Source organism: Triticum aestivum, chromosome 7A (genome assembly GCF_018294505.1).
Source record: "Triticum aestivum cultivar Chinese Spring chromosome 7A, IWGSC CS RefSeq v2.1, whole genome shotgun sequence".
Classification (NCBI taxonomy): Eukaryota; Viridiplantae; Streptophyta; class Magnoliopsida; order Poales; family Poaceae; genus Triticum; species Triticum aestivum.
In genome coordinates this window covers 516,447,748-516,468,991 of record NC_057812.1, presented here as the reverse complement: position 1 = coordinate 516,468,991, position 21,244 = coordinate 516,447,748, and the positions used below count along the sequence as shown (strand labels likewise).

The 21,244-nt window shown below is 41.6% G+C and overlaps 2 protein-coding genes across 2 annotated transcripts; both read left to right on the top strand.

The window, feature by feature from the left end:
* Positions 1–9,878: 9,878 nt before the first annotated feature.
* LOC123147922 (uncharacterized) lies at positions 9,879–14,920 on the top strand. The gene is made up of 4 exons (XM_044567248.1): positions 9,879–10,105; positions 10,231–10,275; positions 13,178–13,332; positions 14,641–14,920. Exons 1-4 carry the CDS (start codon positions 10,045–10,047, stop codon positions 14,656–14,658), a joined length of 279 nt encoding a protein of 92 aa, XP_044423183.1. The 5' UTR covers positions 9,879–10,044; the 3' UTR covers positions 14,659–14,920.
* Positions 14,921–15,977: 1,057 nt separating this feature from the next.
* Positions 15,978–20,548, top strand: LOC123147921 (uncharacterized). The gene is made up of 5 exons (XM_044567247.1): positions 15,978–16,283; positions 16,358–16,492; positions 18,569–18,606; positions 18,711–18,777; positions 20,068–20,548. Exons 1-5 carry the CDS (start codon positions 16,101–16,103, stop codon positions 20,449–20,451), a joined length of 807 nt encoding a protein of 268 aa, XP_044423182.1. The 5' UTR covers positions 15,978–16,100; the 3' UTR covers positions 20,452–20,548.
* The last annotated feature ends 696 nt before the right edge of the window (positions 20,549–21,244 follow it).

Genomic DNA, 21,244 nt, shown 5'->3' with positions numbered 1-21,244 from the left:
GACGCGATAGGTGCGTCGTCTGTCAAAGATTAGTCGGTACTAGAGGGACTGATCGTTCCTCTCGACAAACTGATGACGAACCATAGCCTCATAATCCAAATAAGCAGGGGGCAACTCAATATCATCTTCACATATGGTTATACCAAGAAAATTAGCTATGCGGGTTGCATAAATTCCACCAAAGAAATATCCATTAAATCTATTAAGATGCAACCTACGTGCAACAATGGCTCCCAAATTATAAGATTTATCTCCTAACACAGCACTCCTAAGAATATTGAGGTCAGGGACACACATGTGACATGCTTTATCTTCACCGTTAATGCATCTACCTATAAAGAGAGCAAAATAATGTATAGCAGGAAAATGAATGCTCCCTATGGTAGCTTGTGCTATATCTCTAGATTCCCCCACAGTTATATTAGCAAGAAAATCTCTAAATTCAGATTTGCGAGGTTCACTAGCACTACCCCATTGTGGAAGTTTGCAAGCAGTGGTAAAATCCTCTAAGTCCATAATATAGGAATTTTCATAAAGATCAAACAGGACAGTTTGAGAATTGCGTGAAGATGAAAATTCAAACCTCCTCACAAAGGAACTAGTGAGATAGTGGTACTGGCGGCACTTTTCTGCCTCGAAGCTCACAAGATCAACATTACACAAATATGCGTTAAATTCTTCCTCAATTCCTGCTCGATCTATGAAGTCCTCTGAAGGCCATTCACAAGGACGCACTAGAGTGTCCCTTGGTAGCTCATCATCAGCATCACACATTGCAAGCCTGGGTCCTTGTTTACTTGAAGAACCACCTTGGTACATTTTCCTAAACATATTTCTTCCTCTGAAAAATTTCTGAAATTTTTAGTATCTTCAAATAAAAGTGAACCAAACTCAACAAAATTGATAGCAACTACTCCTACAAGTGCCTAGAGTCTATATCATGCATCAAAACTACTTGGAACCACATAAATTTGACATGCAAGCTCAAGAACATGGTCACCTAGGCAGCACAAATTTGCAATGAATAAAGCATTAGAACAAAAACTAATTGGACCATTGGAGGAGTCACATACCAAGGAACAATCCCCCAAAGCAGTTTTGTGAGAGGTGCTTTGAGCAAGGAGATCGAAAATCATAGCAAAATAAACTAGAACTCATGCTTGAGCTGGATAATGGTGTTTGTGGGAGGAAGAAGGAGTGTGTGGGTGCAAGAATAAGTGGAGGAGGGCCACCATGGGCCCACGAGGCAGCGGGCGCGCCCTCCACCCTCGTGGCCAGGTGGATGCCCCCCTGTTGTGTTCTCAGTGCCAAATATTCTCAAATATTCCAGAAAAATCATATTTAAATTTCAGGGCAATTGTAGAACTTTTATTTTCGGGGTATTTTATATTGCACGGATAATCAGAAAATAGACAGAAAATACTATTTTTGCTTTATTTAATATAAATAACAGAAAGTAGAAAGAGGGTACAGGGAGTTGTGTTTTCTAAATTCATCCATCTCATGATCATCAAAAGGAATCCATTAACAAGGTTGATCAAGTCTTATTAACAAACTCATTCCGAATAACACGGAACCGGAGAATTTTCGAATAACAATAGGTTACCTCAACGGGGATATGCACATCCCCAACAATAAGAATATCATATTTCTTCTTGACAGTAGGAAGAGTAAATTCAAAGCCTCCAAAAATAATCGATGGAATTTTTCCAATAGAATTGATACTGTGGACTTGAGGTTGTTTCCTCGGAAAGTGTATCGTATGCTCATTACTATTAACATGAAAAGTGACATTGCCTTTGGTGCAATCAATAACAACCCCTGCAGTATTCAAAAAGGGTCTTCCAAGAATAATAGACATACTATCGTCCTCGGGAATATCAAGAATAACAAAGTCCGTTAAAATAGTAATGTTTGCAACCACAACAGGCACATCCTCACAAATACCGACATTTATAGCAGTTGATTTATCAGCCATTTGCAAAGATATTTCAGTAGGTGTCAACTTATTTAAATCAAGTCTACGATATAAAGAGAGAGAGGCATAACACTAACATTGGCTCCAAGATCACATAAAGCAGTTTTAACATAGTTTCTTTTAATGGAGCATGGTATAGTGGGTACTCCCGGATCTCCAAGTTTCTTTGGTATTCCACCTTTAAAAGTATAATTAGCAAGCATGGTGGAAATTTCAGCTTCCGGTTATCTTTCTTTTATTAGTAACAATTTCTTTCATGTACTTAGCATAAGGATTCATTTTGAGCATATCAGTTAATCGCATACGCAAAAAGATAGGTCTAATCATTTCAGCAAAGCGCTCAAAATCCTCATCATCCTTTTTCTGGGATGGTTTGGGGGGAAAAGGCATGGGTTTCTGAACCCAAGGCTCTCTTTCTTTACCGTGTTTCCTAGCAACAAAGTCTCTCTTATCATAACGTTGATTCTTTGATTGTGGGTTATCAAGATCAACAACAGATTCAATTTCTATATCATTATCACTGCTAGGTTGAGCATCATCATGAACATTATCATTAACATTATCACTAGTTTTAGGTTCATTACCAGATTGTGTTTCAGCATCAGAAATAGAAATATCATTTGGATTCTCAGGTGTTTTAGCAATAGGTTCACTAGAAGCATGCAAAGTCCTATCATTTTTCTTTTTCTTCCTTTTAGAAGGACTAGGTGCATCTATATTATTTCTCTGAGAATCTTGCTCAATTCTCTTAGGGTGGCCTTCAGGATACAAAGGTTCCTGAGTCATTTTACCAGTTCTAGTAGCCACTCTAACAGCATAGTCCCTATTCTTACTATTCAATTCATTGAGCAAATCATTTTGAGCTTTAAGTACTTGTTCTACTTGAGTGGTAACCATAGAAGCATGTTCACTAATAAGTTTAAGTTCACCTTTGACATTAGCAATATAATCACCCAAGTGTTCAAGCATATAAGCACTGCGTTTTAATTCTCTACCAAAATAAGCATTGAAGTCTTCTTGCTTAACCATAAATTTATCAAACTCATCTAAGCATGGGCTAGCAAACTTAGTAAATGGGATTTCAGCTTTATCATATCTATAGAGAGAATTTACCTTTACTACCTGTATCGGGTTATCAAGACCATGTGTTTCTTCAATAGGTGCTGGATTAAAACCATATATTTCTTCAACATACGGTAAATTAAGACCATGTATTTTTTCAATAGGAGGTAAATTCTTAACATCTTCACCTTTAATACCTTTTTCTTTCATGGATTTCTTTGCCTCTTGCATATCTTCAGGACTGAGAAATAGAACACCTCTTTTCTTCGGAGTTGGTTTAGGAATAGGCTCAGGAGTTGGCTCAGGAAGTGTCCAATTATTTTCATTTGCCAACATATTATTCAAAAAAAAATCAGCTTCATCCGGTGTTCTTTCCCTGAAAACAGAACCAACACAACTATCCAGGTAATCTCTGGAAGCATCGGTTAGTCCATTTTTCTTAAGAGGATGGTCAGGCAAAGCATTAAGTAATTGGAGAAGCCTCCCCCAAGCTTGTGGGAGACTCTCTTCTTAAATTTGCACAAAATTATATATATCCCTTAAGGCAACTTGTTTCTTATGAGCAGGGAAATATTTAGCAAAGAAGTAATAAATCATATCCTGGGGACTACGCACACAACTGGGATCAAGAGAATTAAACCATATCTTAGCATCACCCTTTAATGAGAACGGAAATATTTTAATGATATAAAAGTAGCGAGTTCTCTCGTCATTAGTGAACAGGGTGGCTATATCATATAATTTAGTAAGATGTGCCACAACAGTTTCAGCTTCATAGCCATAAAAAGGATCAGATTCAACCAAAGTAATTATATTATGATCAATAGAGAATTCATAATCCTTATCAGTAACAAAGATAGGTGAAGTAGCATAACATGATCATATTTCATTCTACATTTAGAGTTTTTTTATTTAAGCTTAGCTAATAATTTCTTAAGATCACTTCTATCATTGCAAGCAAGAAAGTCTTTTTTAGTTTCTTCATCCATAACATAGCCCTCAGGCACAACAGGTAATTCATATTTATTAGGAGAGCCTTCATAATCATTTTTATCAGTATTATCAGTTTCAATAATTTCATTCTCTCTAGCCCTAGCAAGTTGTTCATCAAGAAATTCACCAAGTGGCACAGTAGTATTAGGCATAGAAGTAGTTTCATCATAAGTATCATGCATAGCAGAAGTGGCATCATCAATAATACGTGACATATCAGAATCAATAGCAGAAGCAGGTTTAGGTGTCGCAAGCTTACTCAAAACAGAAGGTGAATCAAGTGTAGAGCTAGATGGCAGTTCCTTACCTCCCCTCATAGTTGAGGGATAAATCTTGGTTTTTGGATCTCTCAAGTTCTTCATAATAATAAGCAAATATAAATCCCAAGTGACTCAAAAAATAGAGCTATGCTCCCCGGCAACGACGCCAGAAAATAGTCTTGATAACCCACAAGTATAGGGGATCGCAACAGTTTTCGAGGGTAGAGTATTCAACCCAAATTTATTGATTCGACACAAGGGAAGCCAAAGAATATTCTCAAGTATTAGCAGCTGAGTTGTCAATTCAACCACACCTGGAAACTTAATATCTGCAGCAAGCTATTTAGTAGCAAAGTAATATGATAGTAGTGGTAACGGTAGCAAAGGGTAATGTTTTTGGTATTTTGTAGTGATGATAGCAATAGCAACGGAAAAGTAAATAAGCGAAGAACAATATATGAAAAGCTCGTAGGCAATGGATCGGTGATAGAGAATTATGCCGGATGTGGTTCATCATGTAACAGTCATAACCTAGGGCGACACAGAACTAGCTCCAATTCATCAATGTAATGTAGGCATGTATTCCGAATATAGTCATACGTGCTTATGGAAAAGAACTTGCATTGACATCTTTTGTCCTACCCTCCCGTGGCAGCGGGGTCCTAGCGGAAACTAAGGGATATTAAGGTCTCCTTTTAATAGAGTACCGGACCAAAGCATTAACACATAGTGAATACATGAACTCCTCAAACTATGTTCATCACCGGAAGTGGTCCCGATTATTGTCACTTCGGGGTTGCCGGATCATAACACATAGTAGGTGACTATAGACTTGCAAGATAGGATCAAGAACTCTCATATATTCATGAAAACATAATAGGTTCAGATCTGAAATCATGGCACTCGGGCCCTAGTGACAAGCATTAAGCATAAAGTCATAGCAACATCAATCTCAGAACATAGTGGATACTAGGGATCAAACCCTAACAAAACTAACTCAATTACATGATAAATCTCATCCAACCCATCACTGTCCAACAAGCCTACGATGGAATTACTCACGCATGGCGATGATTGATGATGACGATGGTGATGGATTCCCCTCCCCGGAGCCCCGAACGGACTCCAGATCAGCCCTCCCGAGAGAGTTTAGGGCTTGGCGGCGGCTCCGTATCGTAAAACGTGATGAATCTTTCTCCTTGTTTTTTTCTCTCTGAACACGAATATATATAGTTGGAGTTGAGGTCGGAGGAGCTCCAGGGGGCCCACGAGGTAGGGATGCGCCCAGGGGGGCAGGCGCGCCCCCACCCTCGTGGCTAGGGTGTGGGCCCCCTGGCCTTGATCTTTTGCCAGTATTTTTTATTATTTCCAAAAATACACTCCATGGAGTTTCAGGTCATTCCGAGAACTTTTGTTTTTGCACATAAATAACACCATGGCAATTCTGCTGAAAACAACGTCAGTCCGGGTTAGTTCCATTCAAATCATGCAAGTTAGAGTCCAAAACAAGGGCAAAAGTGTTTGGAAAAGTAGATACGATGGAGGCGTATCAGTGGCCAGCTCATATTCTTCATCCCGCGACACCGACGAGTATGAAGACTTGGACGACACTGCGGCAGGCCCTACAACAAACGACCCCAACAACGCTGGCGCTCCTCCATCATCTTGATATTCTTCCGGGGCGTTAGTCCTCATTTTCGATCCTTTTGGTCATTCGATGACAAAGGAGGAGAAATTTGAGTTAGTCTTCAAGCGGGTCTACTTTTATGGGCGTTTTCTTCTAAGTTACAACTCTCATTCTTTTGAAGAGTTTGCTGGATCGAGTTGTAATCTTAAACTCTATGGTGGTCTGATACTTTTGCTGAGTTTTTCTGCATGCTTATTCCTCATTAATGTTAATGCACACATGCTGAATTACCCCAGTCACCATATTTCATCATGCTTTTCAAATTCTTCATATTATATGTTAAATACGCGTATGAATTACAAGATATAGGGGGAGATCTCCATGATTCTACTCTTCAAAGTCTGCATTGCTTCAAAAGCAAAATCCTCATTATGCACATCTTCAGGGGGAGTTCCTCTATATCTTGCAATCAAATTCCTTAATATCAGTATTTACACTTCATATGTTTATCCCCGTTGAAAACTTAACCTATATTGTCATCAATCACCAAAAAGAGGGAGATTGTAAGTGCATCCAGTGCCCCTTAGTGATTTTGGTGTATTGAAGACTTATAGGTTAAGGGACTGATGTGTTTGTGAGTGTACACAGGTCTATAAGTATATGAGGAGTTTGATATTTACAGAGAAAGTCGACCCCTAAAAATGAAGTTCTTCGACTGAAGACCTTGGATTTTTGAAGACTTTCTGAAGACTTTGAAAGTGAAGAAATTGGTGTAATCCTAAAGACTTGGTATTCATTCGAGGAACATGAAGCATGAAGCCTTTTATTTTCGTAGTTTCATTTTCTCCTTCTTGAGTCATAGGAAACACCATACTGTTAAAGGGGGTCGAGGAAATACTAAGGAAAAATTTCCAAGTGATGCTCAACTCAAAATCCTACACCTACCAATCCCTTCGAATGAAGCCATTGGAAATCCCATACAGTTCAGTCAATTTTTTCAGTGACAGAGACGAAGTTCTTCTGGTCTCTGAGGAATTTGTTCTGACTGAGGAGTTAGGAATTCGCCTGTGCGGTTTGCCTACACAGTGAGGAACATGATAGCCTTGAGGAATTTGATACTCAAAATTTCGACCATTGCTGTGCTATGCGCCAGCTGTCCCAAAATATCTACCCACCTAATGGTCATATCATTGAAGGGTATTTATGTCTTATCATGTCGGGCTGCTCCCTAGGCTATAAATAGCCGCCCCTACAACCACTAGCTGGTTGGCTGCTCCGAGAGAAACTGACACTTGTCATTTGAAAGCATCCCATCATCCGAGGACTTTGAGTGAAAATCATCAAGTGAGGAAAACCCAAACTCAAACACCTACAAACCCCAAGTGATTGAGTATCACTGAAGAGATTGATCCTGCGTGGATCCGATGCTTGTTACCTTTGAAGACTGTGCATCTTCCAGACGGTTAGGCGTCATGGTCTAGAGTATCCAAGAGGAAATTGTGGATCGTCGAGTGACCGAGTCTGTGAAGGTTTGGAAGTCACATGAAGACCTACCACGAGTGATTGGGCGAGGTCTGTGTGACCTTAGCTCAAGGGGAATACGGTAGGGACTAAGTGTCCTGAGCTGTCCGGGACTGTGTGTCCTCAGGTTTAAATACCTAGCCGCCCTAACCAGACGTACAACTGTCACAACAGTTGGAACTGGTCTACCAAATCATTGTCTTCACCGAGCTAACTGGTTCCATTTCCTCAACCCTTCCATTCAGTGGCGGAGCCAGGATTGGAGCAAGCCCCGGGCCTAATTTTTTTCTGTTGCCCGGATGGAAAAACTTAATGTTCATAAGGCTTTTGGCTACCTCAACATACACCCTCAAATATTGCCCAATTGCACGAAAAATTTAGAATTTAAACCCAATGCTTAACAATACAACAAAATAGATGAAAATATGATAAACAAAGAACATTATGTGATAAAAAGAGTACCAAACCAATGGTTTGCTTCACTAGTGCCTCGCATAACCTCATCAACGATGGAAGAAGAGCCAACACCTTCAAGACATCAAAAGAAAATTTTCATAAGAGAAGGCATAAACCTAAAGTGAAACATTATCATTAATACAAATCTAAAAACTTAACACTTCAACAAAGGGAAAAGCCCTTTGCAAGACCTATATGTTTGAAAGCCATACACAATATCATCATCATCATCATCATCAATACTTGCAAATACATCTTGCTCTATTTAGCAAACCGGTGAAAAAAATCTCTTCATCTTCTTTTTCTACAATATGAAATGAAATTGGGAATTACATCAATTTGAGTTCAACAATACCCTAAATATATGACTAGATGCATACACACATATTATTTCAATTAAATTTCAGTTTGAAGCAGTTTATACACTAATATGAATAAGACATGGTAGAAGACTACCAGTGGAAAGCATAGGGGGGGGGGGAACAGAAAAAGCTTCAAAGAAATTAGAAACATACAAGGTGCGACAGCGCCAGCCATCAGCGAAATAACTAGGGATGGCGCACCACGCCGGTGAACCAAGAAACAGGACAGGAGGGCGGCGACCGGGAGCAGGGGGAGTGACGGGGCGGATGCGACGACATTGCGGACGGCGACGCCGGGCGAGTGCTCGAGTCTGGATTCTGGAGATCGATGCGACTCGACAGCGGATGCGTTTCCTCTTCTTTTTAGCAACAACGCTGCAGTTCCTGTGCCTCGTGTGTAGGAGTCAGATCGTGGGATTTTTTTTTCTTTTTGAGAATTGTTAGATCGTGTGATGGTCTTCCCTCCTGTGCATGCGTTCATTTGACGTAACACAACCCATCAAAGCTTTGGGCTGCTCTTTTTCACTAGGTTGCACCCCGGGCCTACAGAAAATCCTATACAATAATAGCCTGTTACATTTTTCACACCCTGGCCCTGGACCCTGGGTACCCGGGGCCCAGCTCCGCCCCTGCTTCCATTTCCTCTTATCTGTGTTATGTGCTTATTCATATCTGTTTAAAGACTTTGACTGAAGACTTTCTCTATTTCCTCAGTTCAATTTCTTCAGTCTGTTTGTCTTATCCTGTGTTATCCTGTATTTACGCTTTCTGTATTTTGTGCTTATTTTCATTTATTCATGAAGACCATGCTCATGCTCTGTTATGTTTACTTCTGAGTACTTATTTCGCTACAAGTAGTTCTTCACTCAGGAATTTCCTCACCCTGAAATTCCTCAGTGAAGAATTCATAAAAACCGCCCATTCACCCCCCTTTAGTCAATATAATGCACTTTCACTCTCCTATACGCAAGGCTTTGGTTGGATCCGAAATTAATCCTCTGTCTTGCCTTCCCTTTCTCCTTAGCAGATGCATGAAGCTTAGCTTTTGATAAAATGGTGACAAAGGGAAGGATATGAGTTCAACGACGACTTATGGCCTACACCACGACGTGTTTCCTGCCTGCTTCGAGTGCATGTAACCAATACTTCAGGTGGAACGCCACCACCGCCGGTACCCTCATTGGTAAGACCCTATATCGCCATTAGCTTTGTGGTTGGAGAAGCCTTTTAGGCGCCTTGCAAATGTACAAGAGCACACCATTTACTAGGGTTATGACCTAGGAGATTTTTAGACTTTAAAGGAGCTCCCATGTCGCGATTTGACGAATTTCAGTTCATCAAGCTAGCAAATCCAACAAATCGTGGTGAGAATCCTGCAAATCAAAGAAGCTAATGGGTGACTGTCAATTTCAAGATTTACCGACTCAATCTCTCGGAGCTTATCATATGGATAGGAGTAAGATATACATTCGTGCGTTTACATACAGAGGTGAATATAGGTGCGTGTATGTGAGTGTGTGCATTTGCTGTACCTTTTAGAAAAAACTCCCAAATATTCCGGTTCTATTTTTCAAGACGTTAAAAAGCAACCGTACGCAAATACACTCATTTTACTGGGGCTACACGCAAAACCTACCGCCGCCCCTCTTCCGCCTCCTACCGCAAGAAAAGCGACCGGAAGGAAAAGACGAACCGGAGAGGAACATCAGGTTTAGCATCGCGATTTCCCTAGAAGCGTTGCGCGGAGAAATCTCGTCGGATTGTTCCCCGGATTCCAGCGCAAAGATGCCGCGCATTCCCATGATCAGATTCCCCAAGAGGCATCTCAAAGTCCCATCCCCACCAGGTGCCCTCTTTTCCCCTCCCCACCTTCGATTCATGTGGGATTGTAGGGTTAAAGTGTGCTGGTCTATGGTCTAGTATGCCGGAGATCTAATTCTTGTATCTTTTGGGTTGATTTCCTTGGCGCAGCGGCGCAGCCTGCAGATCAGCACGCGACCCTCATGTCCCGATTGGGTAAGCTCAATAATCTCGAATCTGCAATGGAACTAGGTTTTTCTTCTTGGATTTGGGTGAATTATCAGTGGTAATTTGTGGTCGGGCAACGTCATTAGTTATGCCTTTATGGAACGGTTGATTGATCTATCCAACATCGTTTCGCTTGCCTGAGATGTGATTTTGCTGCATAAATTAGGAGAGTCTCAATGTGATTTGGTTTCATGTAGCTTTTCAGAGTGTAAGCCAAATTGAAGCTATTCTTGTATTGATTCTTGTTCACATAAGATAGATGGAACTGGGATAGTAGGGGTGAGATGAGCTAGCAAGGAATTCGATGGAAAAGAGAAGGTTTTGTGGGTTATGATGAAATCAAGATGCATTTTCGTGATATATCTCTGTTTTGTAGTTGTTCATTTGACCAATAGTGTTATACCATTCAGATGTAGGGTTGATGCTAATAAATATTTATGGATGTTTTCAAGTTTTAAAGGGGATATTTGACATTACTCATTTTAGTCACCGATTGAAGATCAACGCCTTCCTGGCCATGAATAAGCAGTAACTTCTATCTCACATTGTTTCCGTGGTTTGGATTGGATGTGTGAATGTGTTACACGATAACCATGTTTTTGGGAGTAGAGGACATGATGTCTTCTCTGACTTTTATGGCCTTGTCGTTGCCATGTTGTAGACTGTTACCACCAGTTGATGGATAGTTTCTTACTCTACTGTACATTTTACATTGAGATTGCAATTCAACCATCGGTTTTCTTAATACTGATCTGTCCTTTTTGTCAGCTGTAATCAGCAGCTAGCTGGTTACTGCTAGGATTTTTTTCGAGAAAGCTTTGTGTGTCACTGCATTAATCGAAAGAAAATGTTTCCTGTACAAGCTTTAGAGAAGGGAGAAGGCATGCCCCAACCAACACACAACACCAAAGCTAAGCCGGTAACACTGTAACAGGGACAACCAAGATTGGCCCCCAGCCTTGATCTTCTCTAGCAGACACGAATATCTGAGCGCTTCCTGTCGAAGACACACATATTGCATTACTTCCAAATTAGCCAGTCAGTCAGAAGGATTAGTGACACCGTTCCTTTTCTCATAGTGAATGAGCACAGCGTACGGTCTTCTGCCTAACTTGCTGGGAGAAGACATGATCCACAAGGAGATGGTACATCGTCTCTGGTGCGTAACCAGATAGAAAGCAGGCTAGGCAGCAGGCCTCGCTGCGCCAAGTGGTCGGCCATCCAGCAACAGACTAGACATGCCAGCCCAAGACTGCCAGTTTAGCTTCCATGAATTGGAGAGGACTGAGCCCTGGAACAATTACTCGTAGTAGGTGCATGCAGAGTACTTGCCGTCGGCAGTTTAATGCCATTGAAGCTCATTTCCATCAATGATAAGTTCGACCGCGCTCACTGTGCGCCAGTGGGACATAGTGAACCCAGCCATGGATGCCCAGAGCTCCTAAGATATCCGCGACCCAGAACCACCCAGCAAGCCCTTACGCAACAGTATGCACCGGTGCCTATGCTAAGCCGGCATCATTGTGCAGATCTGGGTGAAGGCTCGGTCACCTACATGGCCATCGGTCTATCTGCCCTCTCAAAATAGGTTGAGTGCCATCATCCGTGATCAAAGATGTGGATGAGCCTGATCAACTGCTGGATTTTGACTCCCATTCCCTTCTTAAAGATATTGTAGGAAGGAGTGTTGCTTGCATTTGGAAGTTGGAATGCAAGTGCACATAGCTGGTTGACTAGCTTGATCACCTATTTTCTCATTATCAACCTGATTTCAGGTTCTTCTTCATGAGAATACGCGGTGCATACTTTCATTGAAAAGAAGGAAAGATTTATATAGTTGTCACCTCTCTAATAGGGAAATAAATAGAAAAATAAAATTTCCTAGATACATACATACATACTGCCTACAAACTAACATATCCTCTTGGAACAGAACACCCTACAGTTTCGCACTTTCCATTTGTGACAGTGTTGCAATGACTTGGTTTCCGCATTCTATTTATGTACTGATTGTTGCCTGGCCTAGTAATACTGTACCTCTGAAGTAGGTGTTGCAGTGAGTTGCTTTCACATGCTATCTTGGCTTTTTGCTGCAACCACTGAACTGGTCATGCAGTTGTGTTTTATTTTGCCAAATAAAACAAACAAACCTGTGTATAAGAAGATATCACATCTGTCCAGAAAAGGTTTGATACTGGGGAGTACCATAAATTTGCTCCTCAGTTCGTCGGCCTTTGTCAATTTCCTCAGCTTGAGCATCTCTCTTTAAGTTTGACCTGAAGTTCATTGTCCACTGTGGTCATGCAGTTTTGTTTTGTTTTGCCAAATAAAACAAGCAAACCTGCGTATAGTAAGGTAGCACATCTGTCTAGAAAAGGTCATATTGGGAAGAACTGTAAATTTGTCCCTCAGTTGGTTGACCTTTGTCAATTTTCCTAAATTGAGCAGTCTCTTTAAGTTTGTCCTAAAGTCCATTGCACTGTGGTAATGCAGTTTTGTTTGGCGAGAAACAGAGAGACAGGCTTGTGAGTGAACAGAGGGAATGTGTTGGGTCAGGTTGTAAGTGCCGAGATTAAAAATTTCAGGGGAAAATAGGAGGTGGGGACAGCTGATAGTTATTTTCCAAAAAGCACCTCATGGCGAAGTTAGAAGAGGCCGCTTAACTTGGAGAAATTGGCACAGGTTGATCAAGTTTGGGGAAAATTTACATTTCTCCCATTGTGTATAACTCCCTCCAGTGGCAAAAGAATGGCATTCTGGATATCGGTGCTGTCCCCTAGCACCAACTTCTACTGCTAATTGTCTTATATTCATCCGTAATATTATGAAGTACTTTACTCATAATACATAGAAAGGGGTGTAAGTAAATTTTTTACAATTTGATTTTCAGGAGCTAAAGTAGAGGCACCATCTTCTGGAGAGAAAAAGAATTACCGGTTCAGATCAGATGTGCCTTCCGCACCTTCTCATAATGCTGTTGGAGGGCCAGCTTCACAGCTTCCCAAGCGCAAACCACTCTCTGAGGAAGAGATTGAAGCTATCATGGTAAGTTCTTTGTTTACAGATGCTGAAATACAAAGCAATATACATTGTATGGTTATGCTTAAGGTATTTGGCATGCTGTACCTAGAAACCAATTTTATCCAATCAAGGTTTTTGAGTCGCCGAGTCAAGCCAAGTCGCCGAGGCTGCGGCTAGTGACTTGCTGGCTTGAGTCAGCGACTTGGCTTGATTAGTCACCCCAAGTCGCCATGGCACAACAGTACATAGAGCAGCAGAGCACATAGATATACAGCAGCAGAAGAGCACATATACAACAGAGAAAATATACTACATCTAAGCAGAGCACATATAGAGCCCACCCTGCGCTCTCTTTCCTTCGGTCCTCCTCCTTCCCTAGTCCCCACATGATCACATATACAGCAGCAGCAAGCCACGCGAGCCTGCGAGTCATGCGACTAATCGCCCCAAGTCGCCGGCGAGCCACGCGAGTCGCGCGACTTGCTCCCTGAGTCAAGTCGCCTGCGTGAGCCAGCCACGCCGCGACGACTTGGCGATTAGTCGGCGACTCAAAAACAGAGTATCCAATGCTTATGTGTAATGTGGGCCCATGTTAAATTGTACATGAAATTTGCAGAATGACTGTGTAGTGTGGAGCCATGTTAAATTGTGCATGAAATTTGCAGAATGATTGTGTAGTGTACTACAGTACTAGTGTGGACACATGTGGTTGTTGGTTCAAGCCTAAAGATAGTGGCAAATGCTTGTCAATTACCCATGCATAATCAATCTTCATCGTTGTTCCTAATCTATTGCTGGTCTTTGTAGAGTAGTATTTTTTGTAGTACCTTTTTAACTAATTAGTATCACCTCTGTTCCAAATTTTAAGACGTTTTGGATAATTCAATATGGACTACATACGGACTGAAACAAGTGAACAAACACACTAAAATGCGTTATACATCCAATTCTGAAAAATGTTAGAACAGCTTATAATTCAGAACGGAGAGAGTAGACACTAGACAGAACTTAGTAGACAGGACTCACAGGAGTAGATACCTACTCAGTTGTTTCTGTACTGTATGTCCATGGTGACCCACTACCTTTCATTCTCCTTCCATTTAGTTATACAGCTTGCCAATAACTTGCATGTAAAAAAGGCGACAAAGGTTGTTAAGTCCATCATTCCCCACCATAAGTCCATGGTATTGAACGAACGAATGTGCGTGGTTCATTGGCAGCTATTTGTTTTGCGTCATTATGAAGTACTCCCTCTGTAAAGAAATATAAGAGCGTTTGCTTATATATACTTTTCTTATCACTGACATGGGAACACTTATTTTCTCTGAGCAGCAAGGTGGTGTCTTCTGATATCGCTTCCCGCCAGCGGCACCTTTTTGTGGAGCACCAATAACCGTTTTGCACAGAGCCATGTTGATATGGAACTCTTCTCTTTTGGTCCCCAGAACTCACCAACCGCCGCACCCCGTTTCCTGAATATTCCTTACATGTGACTTGACCGAAAGTGGTGAAGGCTGAACATGTGATGCATGGGTGGGTGCCCTGCCTTGCCGAAATATGTGATCATGGAATGATTTCGTGAACCTCCATAAGTTCTTTTTTTGTTGGTGGATGTTCTCTCTCTCTTTTCTTTCTCATGCGTGGTTCGAGTCGTTCTTGATGGCGTAGGTTACATTGTGCTGTGATTTTGGTTGTCTTTCCAACTGTTTTGGTCGTTGGAGCTTTCGCTGTCACACTGCCGTGCCATTATCTTACTCTTATCCAGCGGTTGGTCCACTAAACTCTGGTCTTTGCATGCACTTGACCCCTTCTTAGGCCTGGTTTCGTCTGTTCCACGTGGCCAGAGTTTTCCAAATCACCCTTCATAAAAAGGGCGTCAACCTTGTGACGATGTAATCCTTGTGGACCATGTGCTACATCCTTGTGGACCATGTGCTCAGAGTTTATCCTTGTTTGACCCTGTTTAATTTTTAATAAAGCTAACCATGATGACCTTCCCTTAAAAAGAAAGAAAACAATCTATGAATTGATGCTTACAAAATATTTTCAGTTTTTTTTCTCTGAAAGCACATTTGTGTTTCGTTTGGAATACCTGCTTGATATGCATTACCCTCCATATCTAAATATACGTCTTCCTAAAGGTTTCAACGCCGACTATATACGAATGTATATAGACATATTTTCAAGTATGGATTCACTCATTTTGCTTCATATATAGTCCTTGTTGTAATCTCTAAAAAGACTATAAGTCACCTTATAAAAACCAAGTAATCCAAAAACACTAAGACGCGGTACATTAACTCTTACCTCGTTCCTTATTTCTTGACATAAATAAATGAATCAACCAATAAAAGATGTGGAGCGTGTATGTTTTCAATGACATGCAGTGATCAGTTCATTGCATGCAATGATATTTATTAGCAAATAAACATTAAGTTCTCTCGTTTTACCTTCGTCTTGATCGCGGTGCATAATCTAAGATGATTTATCCATCTGGACGAAGGGAGTAATAAGTTCCTGTAATCCAGATAAGCCTTTGAGATTTTTTTTGATGCCAATAAGCCCTTGAGATGCAAATGGCAGTACTTATAAGCCCTTGAGGCCAACAATGATAAGACGAAATTAAAACAAGAGGAAGGTCACAGCCTCACAGGGAAGAAGAGAGATCCCATTTGGGTCCGGTCCGAGTCCGACTCTTTCAATAACAGGGGGAAGCGGGAGGCAGCAGGGGGAAGCGGGAGGCAGCAGGGAGCAGGCAGGCAGGCACGCAGCCATCGCCTCCCGGGAACCCAATGGCCATGGCCCAGTCGTTCTCCGCTCGCCGCCCGCCCCCCTCCCCGGCGCTCGCCTCCCCCTCCTCCCCGGCCTCCTCCTGGTCTCCCCCGAGGCGCGGGCCGCGGCGCCGCCGGGCCCTCACGGCCGCGTCCTCCCTCCATTTCCGGCCGGAGGACGTCGCCGAGCTCGCGCACAACAAGGTTCGCCGCAACCAGCTTTAACGGGCTGCCGCCTTGGTTTTTCGGTCGACTAAGGACTCGGCTCGTGTTTCAAGGTCTTGATTGCGGCGACGGTGGCGGGCGTGATCGGGCAGCTGGCCAAGCCCTTCACCTCCGGCAGGGACAGGGGCAAAATCGACATCGTCAAGGCCGCCGCCCAGTCAGGGGGCATGCCCTCCACCCACTCAGCGGTGAGACCATCGTCTACTGATCATTGATTCCTTCGGTTTGCACTGTAGTGCGCAAGAGCGTGTTTGGCTCTCCTTAGGCCCTCCCTGGGATAAGGTTGTGCTCCTGTTACGGGGGTCAAACAATCCTTCCAGAGGCTATTTTGGCCATTGCATTTCTGTGCAACTTTATAAACGGATAGTACTTTACATTTGGATGTACTAGTAGCATTATACGATGATGAAAAGTACATTTTAACATCAAATGAAAAATCTAATGATCGGTATGTTATATTGCTGATGTAGATTGTTTTTATTATCTATTGTTGGTCAAACTTTGGAAGAGAATTAGAGCCAACAACAAAGGCTTTTCACCCCTTCCATTGCAACAATGAAGCAGCATAATGCTTTATAAAAAAAAGTTGGGCTGCATGATTTCTAGGCAACAAGTAATAAGAAATTAAGAATGGAGATAGAACGGAAACGTGGACCACAATTACTTGTGTCCGCACCCCGTATTGTGAATATGCATCTCGAAGTTTCAAAACATTTTGAAGGAAAATCATGGTTGTACTACATTTTATATACCAGTTTTGCATACACGATTTCGTTTCTTTGCACGGTTCACAAGTGATCACATTTTTTGTATGATTTATTTTTGTAAATGCTCATACTGCAGCATATTATGCATTTGTATTTTTTTTTTTTGAAAACTCATGAACTGTATTTTCACAATAGGCTGTGCCTGCACAATACAATTCATGAATTGCTTCTGAAGTACAAGCACAATACAATTCGAAATGAAGCATTACTGCTAAAAAAAGCATCGTAATAAGAGAAAAATAAAATAAGGACCCACGGGGCATGTATTTAAAATGGTGACTGTTAGTTATATGAGGAAAGTTAGAACCAGGGGTCATGGTACTTTATGGAAACATAAACAACATGGTACTTTATGAAATTTGGGCAAATTCTAGGGCAACAAGTTAATAATGGAAATAAAAAGAAAATGCGGACTTTCCACAATTAGTTGCATCCACACCCCATGTTGTGAATATGCATATTGAAGTTTGAAAACAGTTCGAAAGAAAATCACGGCCGTACTGCATTTTATAACATACTCCCCCCGTTCACAAATATAAGATGTTTTAACTTTTTGGTGATCGGATGTATATAGACACGTTTTTGCGTGTTTGTTCAGTCATTTCAGTACGTATGTAGTCCATATTGAAATATCTAAAACATCTTATATTTGTGAACAGAGGGAGTACCAATTGACAATTGTACACACAATTTTGTGCCTTTGTACGGCTCGCAAGTGATCACACTTTTGTACTTTTGTGCATTTATTATTTTTTTCTTGTTTTGTGAGAACTCACAAAATGTACTTTCACAATGGGTTGTGCGGTGCCTGCATCTAGTTGCAGATTTTTATTTGTCGGTCGTATATCTCTTATCTATCGCGGTGAATAATTAATTTGTGGGCATCTATCTAATGAGTTTGTTTCATAGAGGCTTCTGGAGTGCAAGCACAACACAAACACATCGTAAAAGAGAATAAAATTAAGGACACGTGAGACATGTATTTAAAATGGTGAACCCAAATCATGAGATGCACAGGGACAGATGTGACTTTCAACTATATGAGGAAAGTTACAACCAGGGAGTTTTACAATAAGGCGTCCACTAATCCTGTATGGCCAACGAAGGCATTATAAGGCAACCAAATTACTGTGAGTTGTTAAAGGAAATAAATCCAGAAACTATATAAATACGTACACACTACTGTCCCTATGTACAGAGGCTGACAACTCTATGCTCCCATTCATCATCATGCTTTCCATTTGCACTGTCATAATTAGAATCACAAATCAACACTTAGAATGGTGTTTGGATTCTTGAGTTGCTTTGTTAGTAAAAAGAAAAAGTTACATCAGGAAACATGTACTATGGAATAGGAATGGAGCAAGGTATTATCACAACATGTTAGTTCTTATTCAAGCGTACAATCATATATTTTTGAGAGGTAAAACTATTAATTCTTGCCAAAGTGACAATTGAAATTTCGAATGGTTCTAACTATTATTCCTCATGTTGTAGGCAGTTGTGGCAGTGACTACCTCGCTTGCGCTAGAAAGGTTAGCTTCTTTAACATGCTTTAGATCAGGGCTGACATGTTTGTGCTTGTTTTTGCCCCTAGTTTTTGTGTTTTTTTATTGTTGATTCGGGGTTTAGAATGCAGGGGGTTTGGTGACTCCATATTCGGGATGTCGGTGATATTTGCCTCGCTTGTAATGTATGATGCTCAGGTATGGTAGATTTAATGCTTTTATTTTCTCTCTTATGTCTGCTAAATTATCAATCTGTCCATTTATCAACATCAAGTTGCCGGTGATCGGGTGTTGTGTCTCAGTTTTTTTTTTTGCAATCCCAATCTGCTAAATTCCAAAGTATTGCAAACTTAAGTTTGACATTGATTTGATTGAGACTTAGTACGAACATGAGAACATGCTGCATTACCAGGAATGTAACTCTATTAATATCCAGCGGGCTCTTCATTTCTGCTGTATTGATTGGCTTAGATCTCCCCATTTCTGTTGCGTTTCTTCACGAAACTTGCAAAACTCAAGTTTGGGATTCATTTGATTGAGACTTGGTATAAATACTGGAACATATTTCGTTATCAGAAATGTAACTCCCTTGATACTCAGAGGACTCTTCATCTCTGCTGTATTGGCCTAGATCTCCCTGTTGCTGTTGCTGTTGTGGTTTCTTTTTCATGAAACTGGAAGGGCAAAGGTGTTAGATGTTTAACAATCATGTTTCACACACATAAGATAAAAAAGAAGAACATCCATTAAGGAACGATATTGGTCTGGTACATTTGCTTTTTGCCTCTGCCCTCTTGAATCTTGTAGACATGCCATGTGGACTGCCTCTAATTTCCTCACACTTTGCTTGCAATCCCAACACGTCCAAAAAAGACAGAACATGGTGAGCTGCACTTTGTAGTTTGCATGTAGGATGCCCCTGCTATTAGCTGACATATTCTAGTGAAAAGAAATGCCAGCTTGCGCTGAAGTATGAAGCACTATCCTGTACCTTTACATGAGTTGTGACTTTCAGGGCATCAGTCTGTGAACACTCCCCTCCCCCCCCTTCTGATTCTGTGCACGTCTAAAACCAGTGCATGCCATAATCTAGCCTCCACTATGTAATTGCATATATCGGTGCCACCGACTTCGTCAGTGCATTTGAACATGGTTAATTTCTTCTCAGCCTGGTGTGGGATGCAGCTGTAAAAAGTTTGACCAGTTCAGTTAGTACCCATGTTTTCTTTGTGAGGCCCTGTAGTGGGTATCCCTGTCTGTTGCAAGTTGTTAGGGTACATGGCCGGTACATGTTCCCATCTATTTATCATCCATACTGCATTTTATGCCAAACTAAATCTGACCTTTGTTAATGGCCTGCAAAAAATCTTACATGAAGCTTGATAGCGTCGTTGCAGATTAGAATTTCGTTGTGCGCTTTCACAAGGAAATACTAAAACCACCGTAGCTAATGCTCATCCCATGCTTATTTGTTGTTTTATTAAACAGGGAGTCAGAAGAGAGGTGGGCAAGCACGCAAGGCTTTTGAACAAGCTATGGGCCCTGCGGGAGCAGACGACGACTCAAGTTCAGGAGGACGGTGGTGGCCAGGTGAATTCCACCTCCGAACTCCTCCCCGCAAACCGCGAGCTCGTCTCCGTTCCTCGGGACGCATCTACGTCGCAGCGTTCAAACGGCATCCCCTCCTCGACGCGCAACGACGCGACAAAACCGCCTAGATGGAGCTCCCTCCAAAGCTCAGTGCCAGAGCTAACCGAGTTGACAGAGGAGCATGGCCGGCTGAGCGAGTCCGTCGGCCACACGGAGGCGCAGGTCACAGCCGGCGCCTTGCTAGGCTTTGTTGTAAGCTTAGCCGTCCACGCGATACTGTAACAACCACCACTTCCATTATTCTTTTACAACATTGATTGATTACGTGTATGGTACATATACTAGATTTTTACGTGAAGAAACAACACAAGTGGCTGATTGATTGCTACGTACATATTTGACTATGCACCGGTTAACCGGAGTCTGAGCCTGGACACGGACGGCTGCTGACTTGATGCTGCTGCATTGGACATTGCAACGCGGCAGCTGCCATTTCTTCTGTAAGAGTACAGAGAAGGGTACTCGCTTCAGTAGGAGGAGTATATGTTTATGCTCATATGTGCTCATCAACAGGGGCTTTGATGTGCGTGGGGAGACGATTAGTTAACTCAGACGGTGAGGAGGAGGAAGCGTGACGCATCTGGCGTTGCTTTCTCTTAATGTAACGCTGTTTGATAAATAGGTAAATTCATTGGTCTTAGTGCAGGGCTCAAATTGAATTGCACCTGCACTGTACAACAGTTGATCATGCGAGTACCGGATAATGGCAGCGAGATTCCGACTCCGGTTATTCAAACTCAAAAGACCTTTCTGAAGTTGTAACGCAAGGAAGAAAAGAAAAAAGGTAACAAGTGACCTAATTGTCCAATTTAGGAGGGCAAAGTTCCAACTGTTTATAAGCATGGATGTAAAGTCACCAATTCTTGTTGATAAGGTAAAATGCACATATTTGACATACCAAGATTTTTGTGTGTAGTTTTAGCACTTCTTTTAACTCAGCTCTCTGGTAAAAAAGCCCTACCGTAATAACATAATTATCTAAAAGTTAAACAAAAATACCAATAATATAATTCTG

Excerpts from the sequence above, each read along its gene's own strand:
- LOC123147922 (XM_044567248.1), top strand. The coding sequence starts at position 10,045 with ATGCCGCGCATTCCCATGATCAGATTCCCCAAGAGGCATCTCAAAGTC. Across the intron at positions 10,106-10,230 it reads CAAAGTCCCATCCCCACCAG|CGGCGCAGCCTGCAGATCAG; the intron begins GTGCCCTCTTTT and ends TCCTTGGCGCAG. Across the intron at positions 10,276-13,177 it reads GACCCTCATGTCCCGATTGG|GAGCTAAAGTAGAGGCACCA; the intron begins GTAAGCTCAATA and ends TTTGATTTTCAG.
- LOC123147921 (XM_044567247.1), top strand. The coding sequence starts at position 16,101 with ATGGCCATGGCCCAGTCGTTCTCCGCTCGCCGCCCGCCCCCCTCCCCG. Across the intron at positions 16,284-16,357 it reads CCGAGCTCGCGCACAACAAG|GTCTTGATTGCGGCGACGGT; the intron begins GTTCGCCGCAAC and ends TCGTGTTTCAAG. Across the intron at positions 16,493-18,568 it reads TGCCCTCCACCCACTCAGCG|GCAGTTGTGGCAGTGACTAC; the intron begins GTGAGACCATCG and ends CTCATGTTGTAG.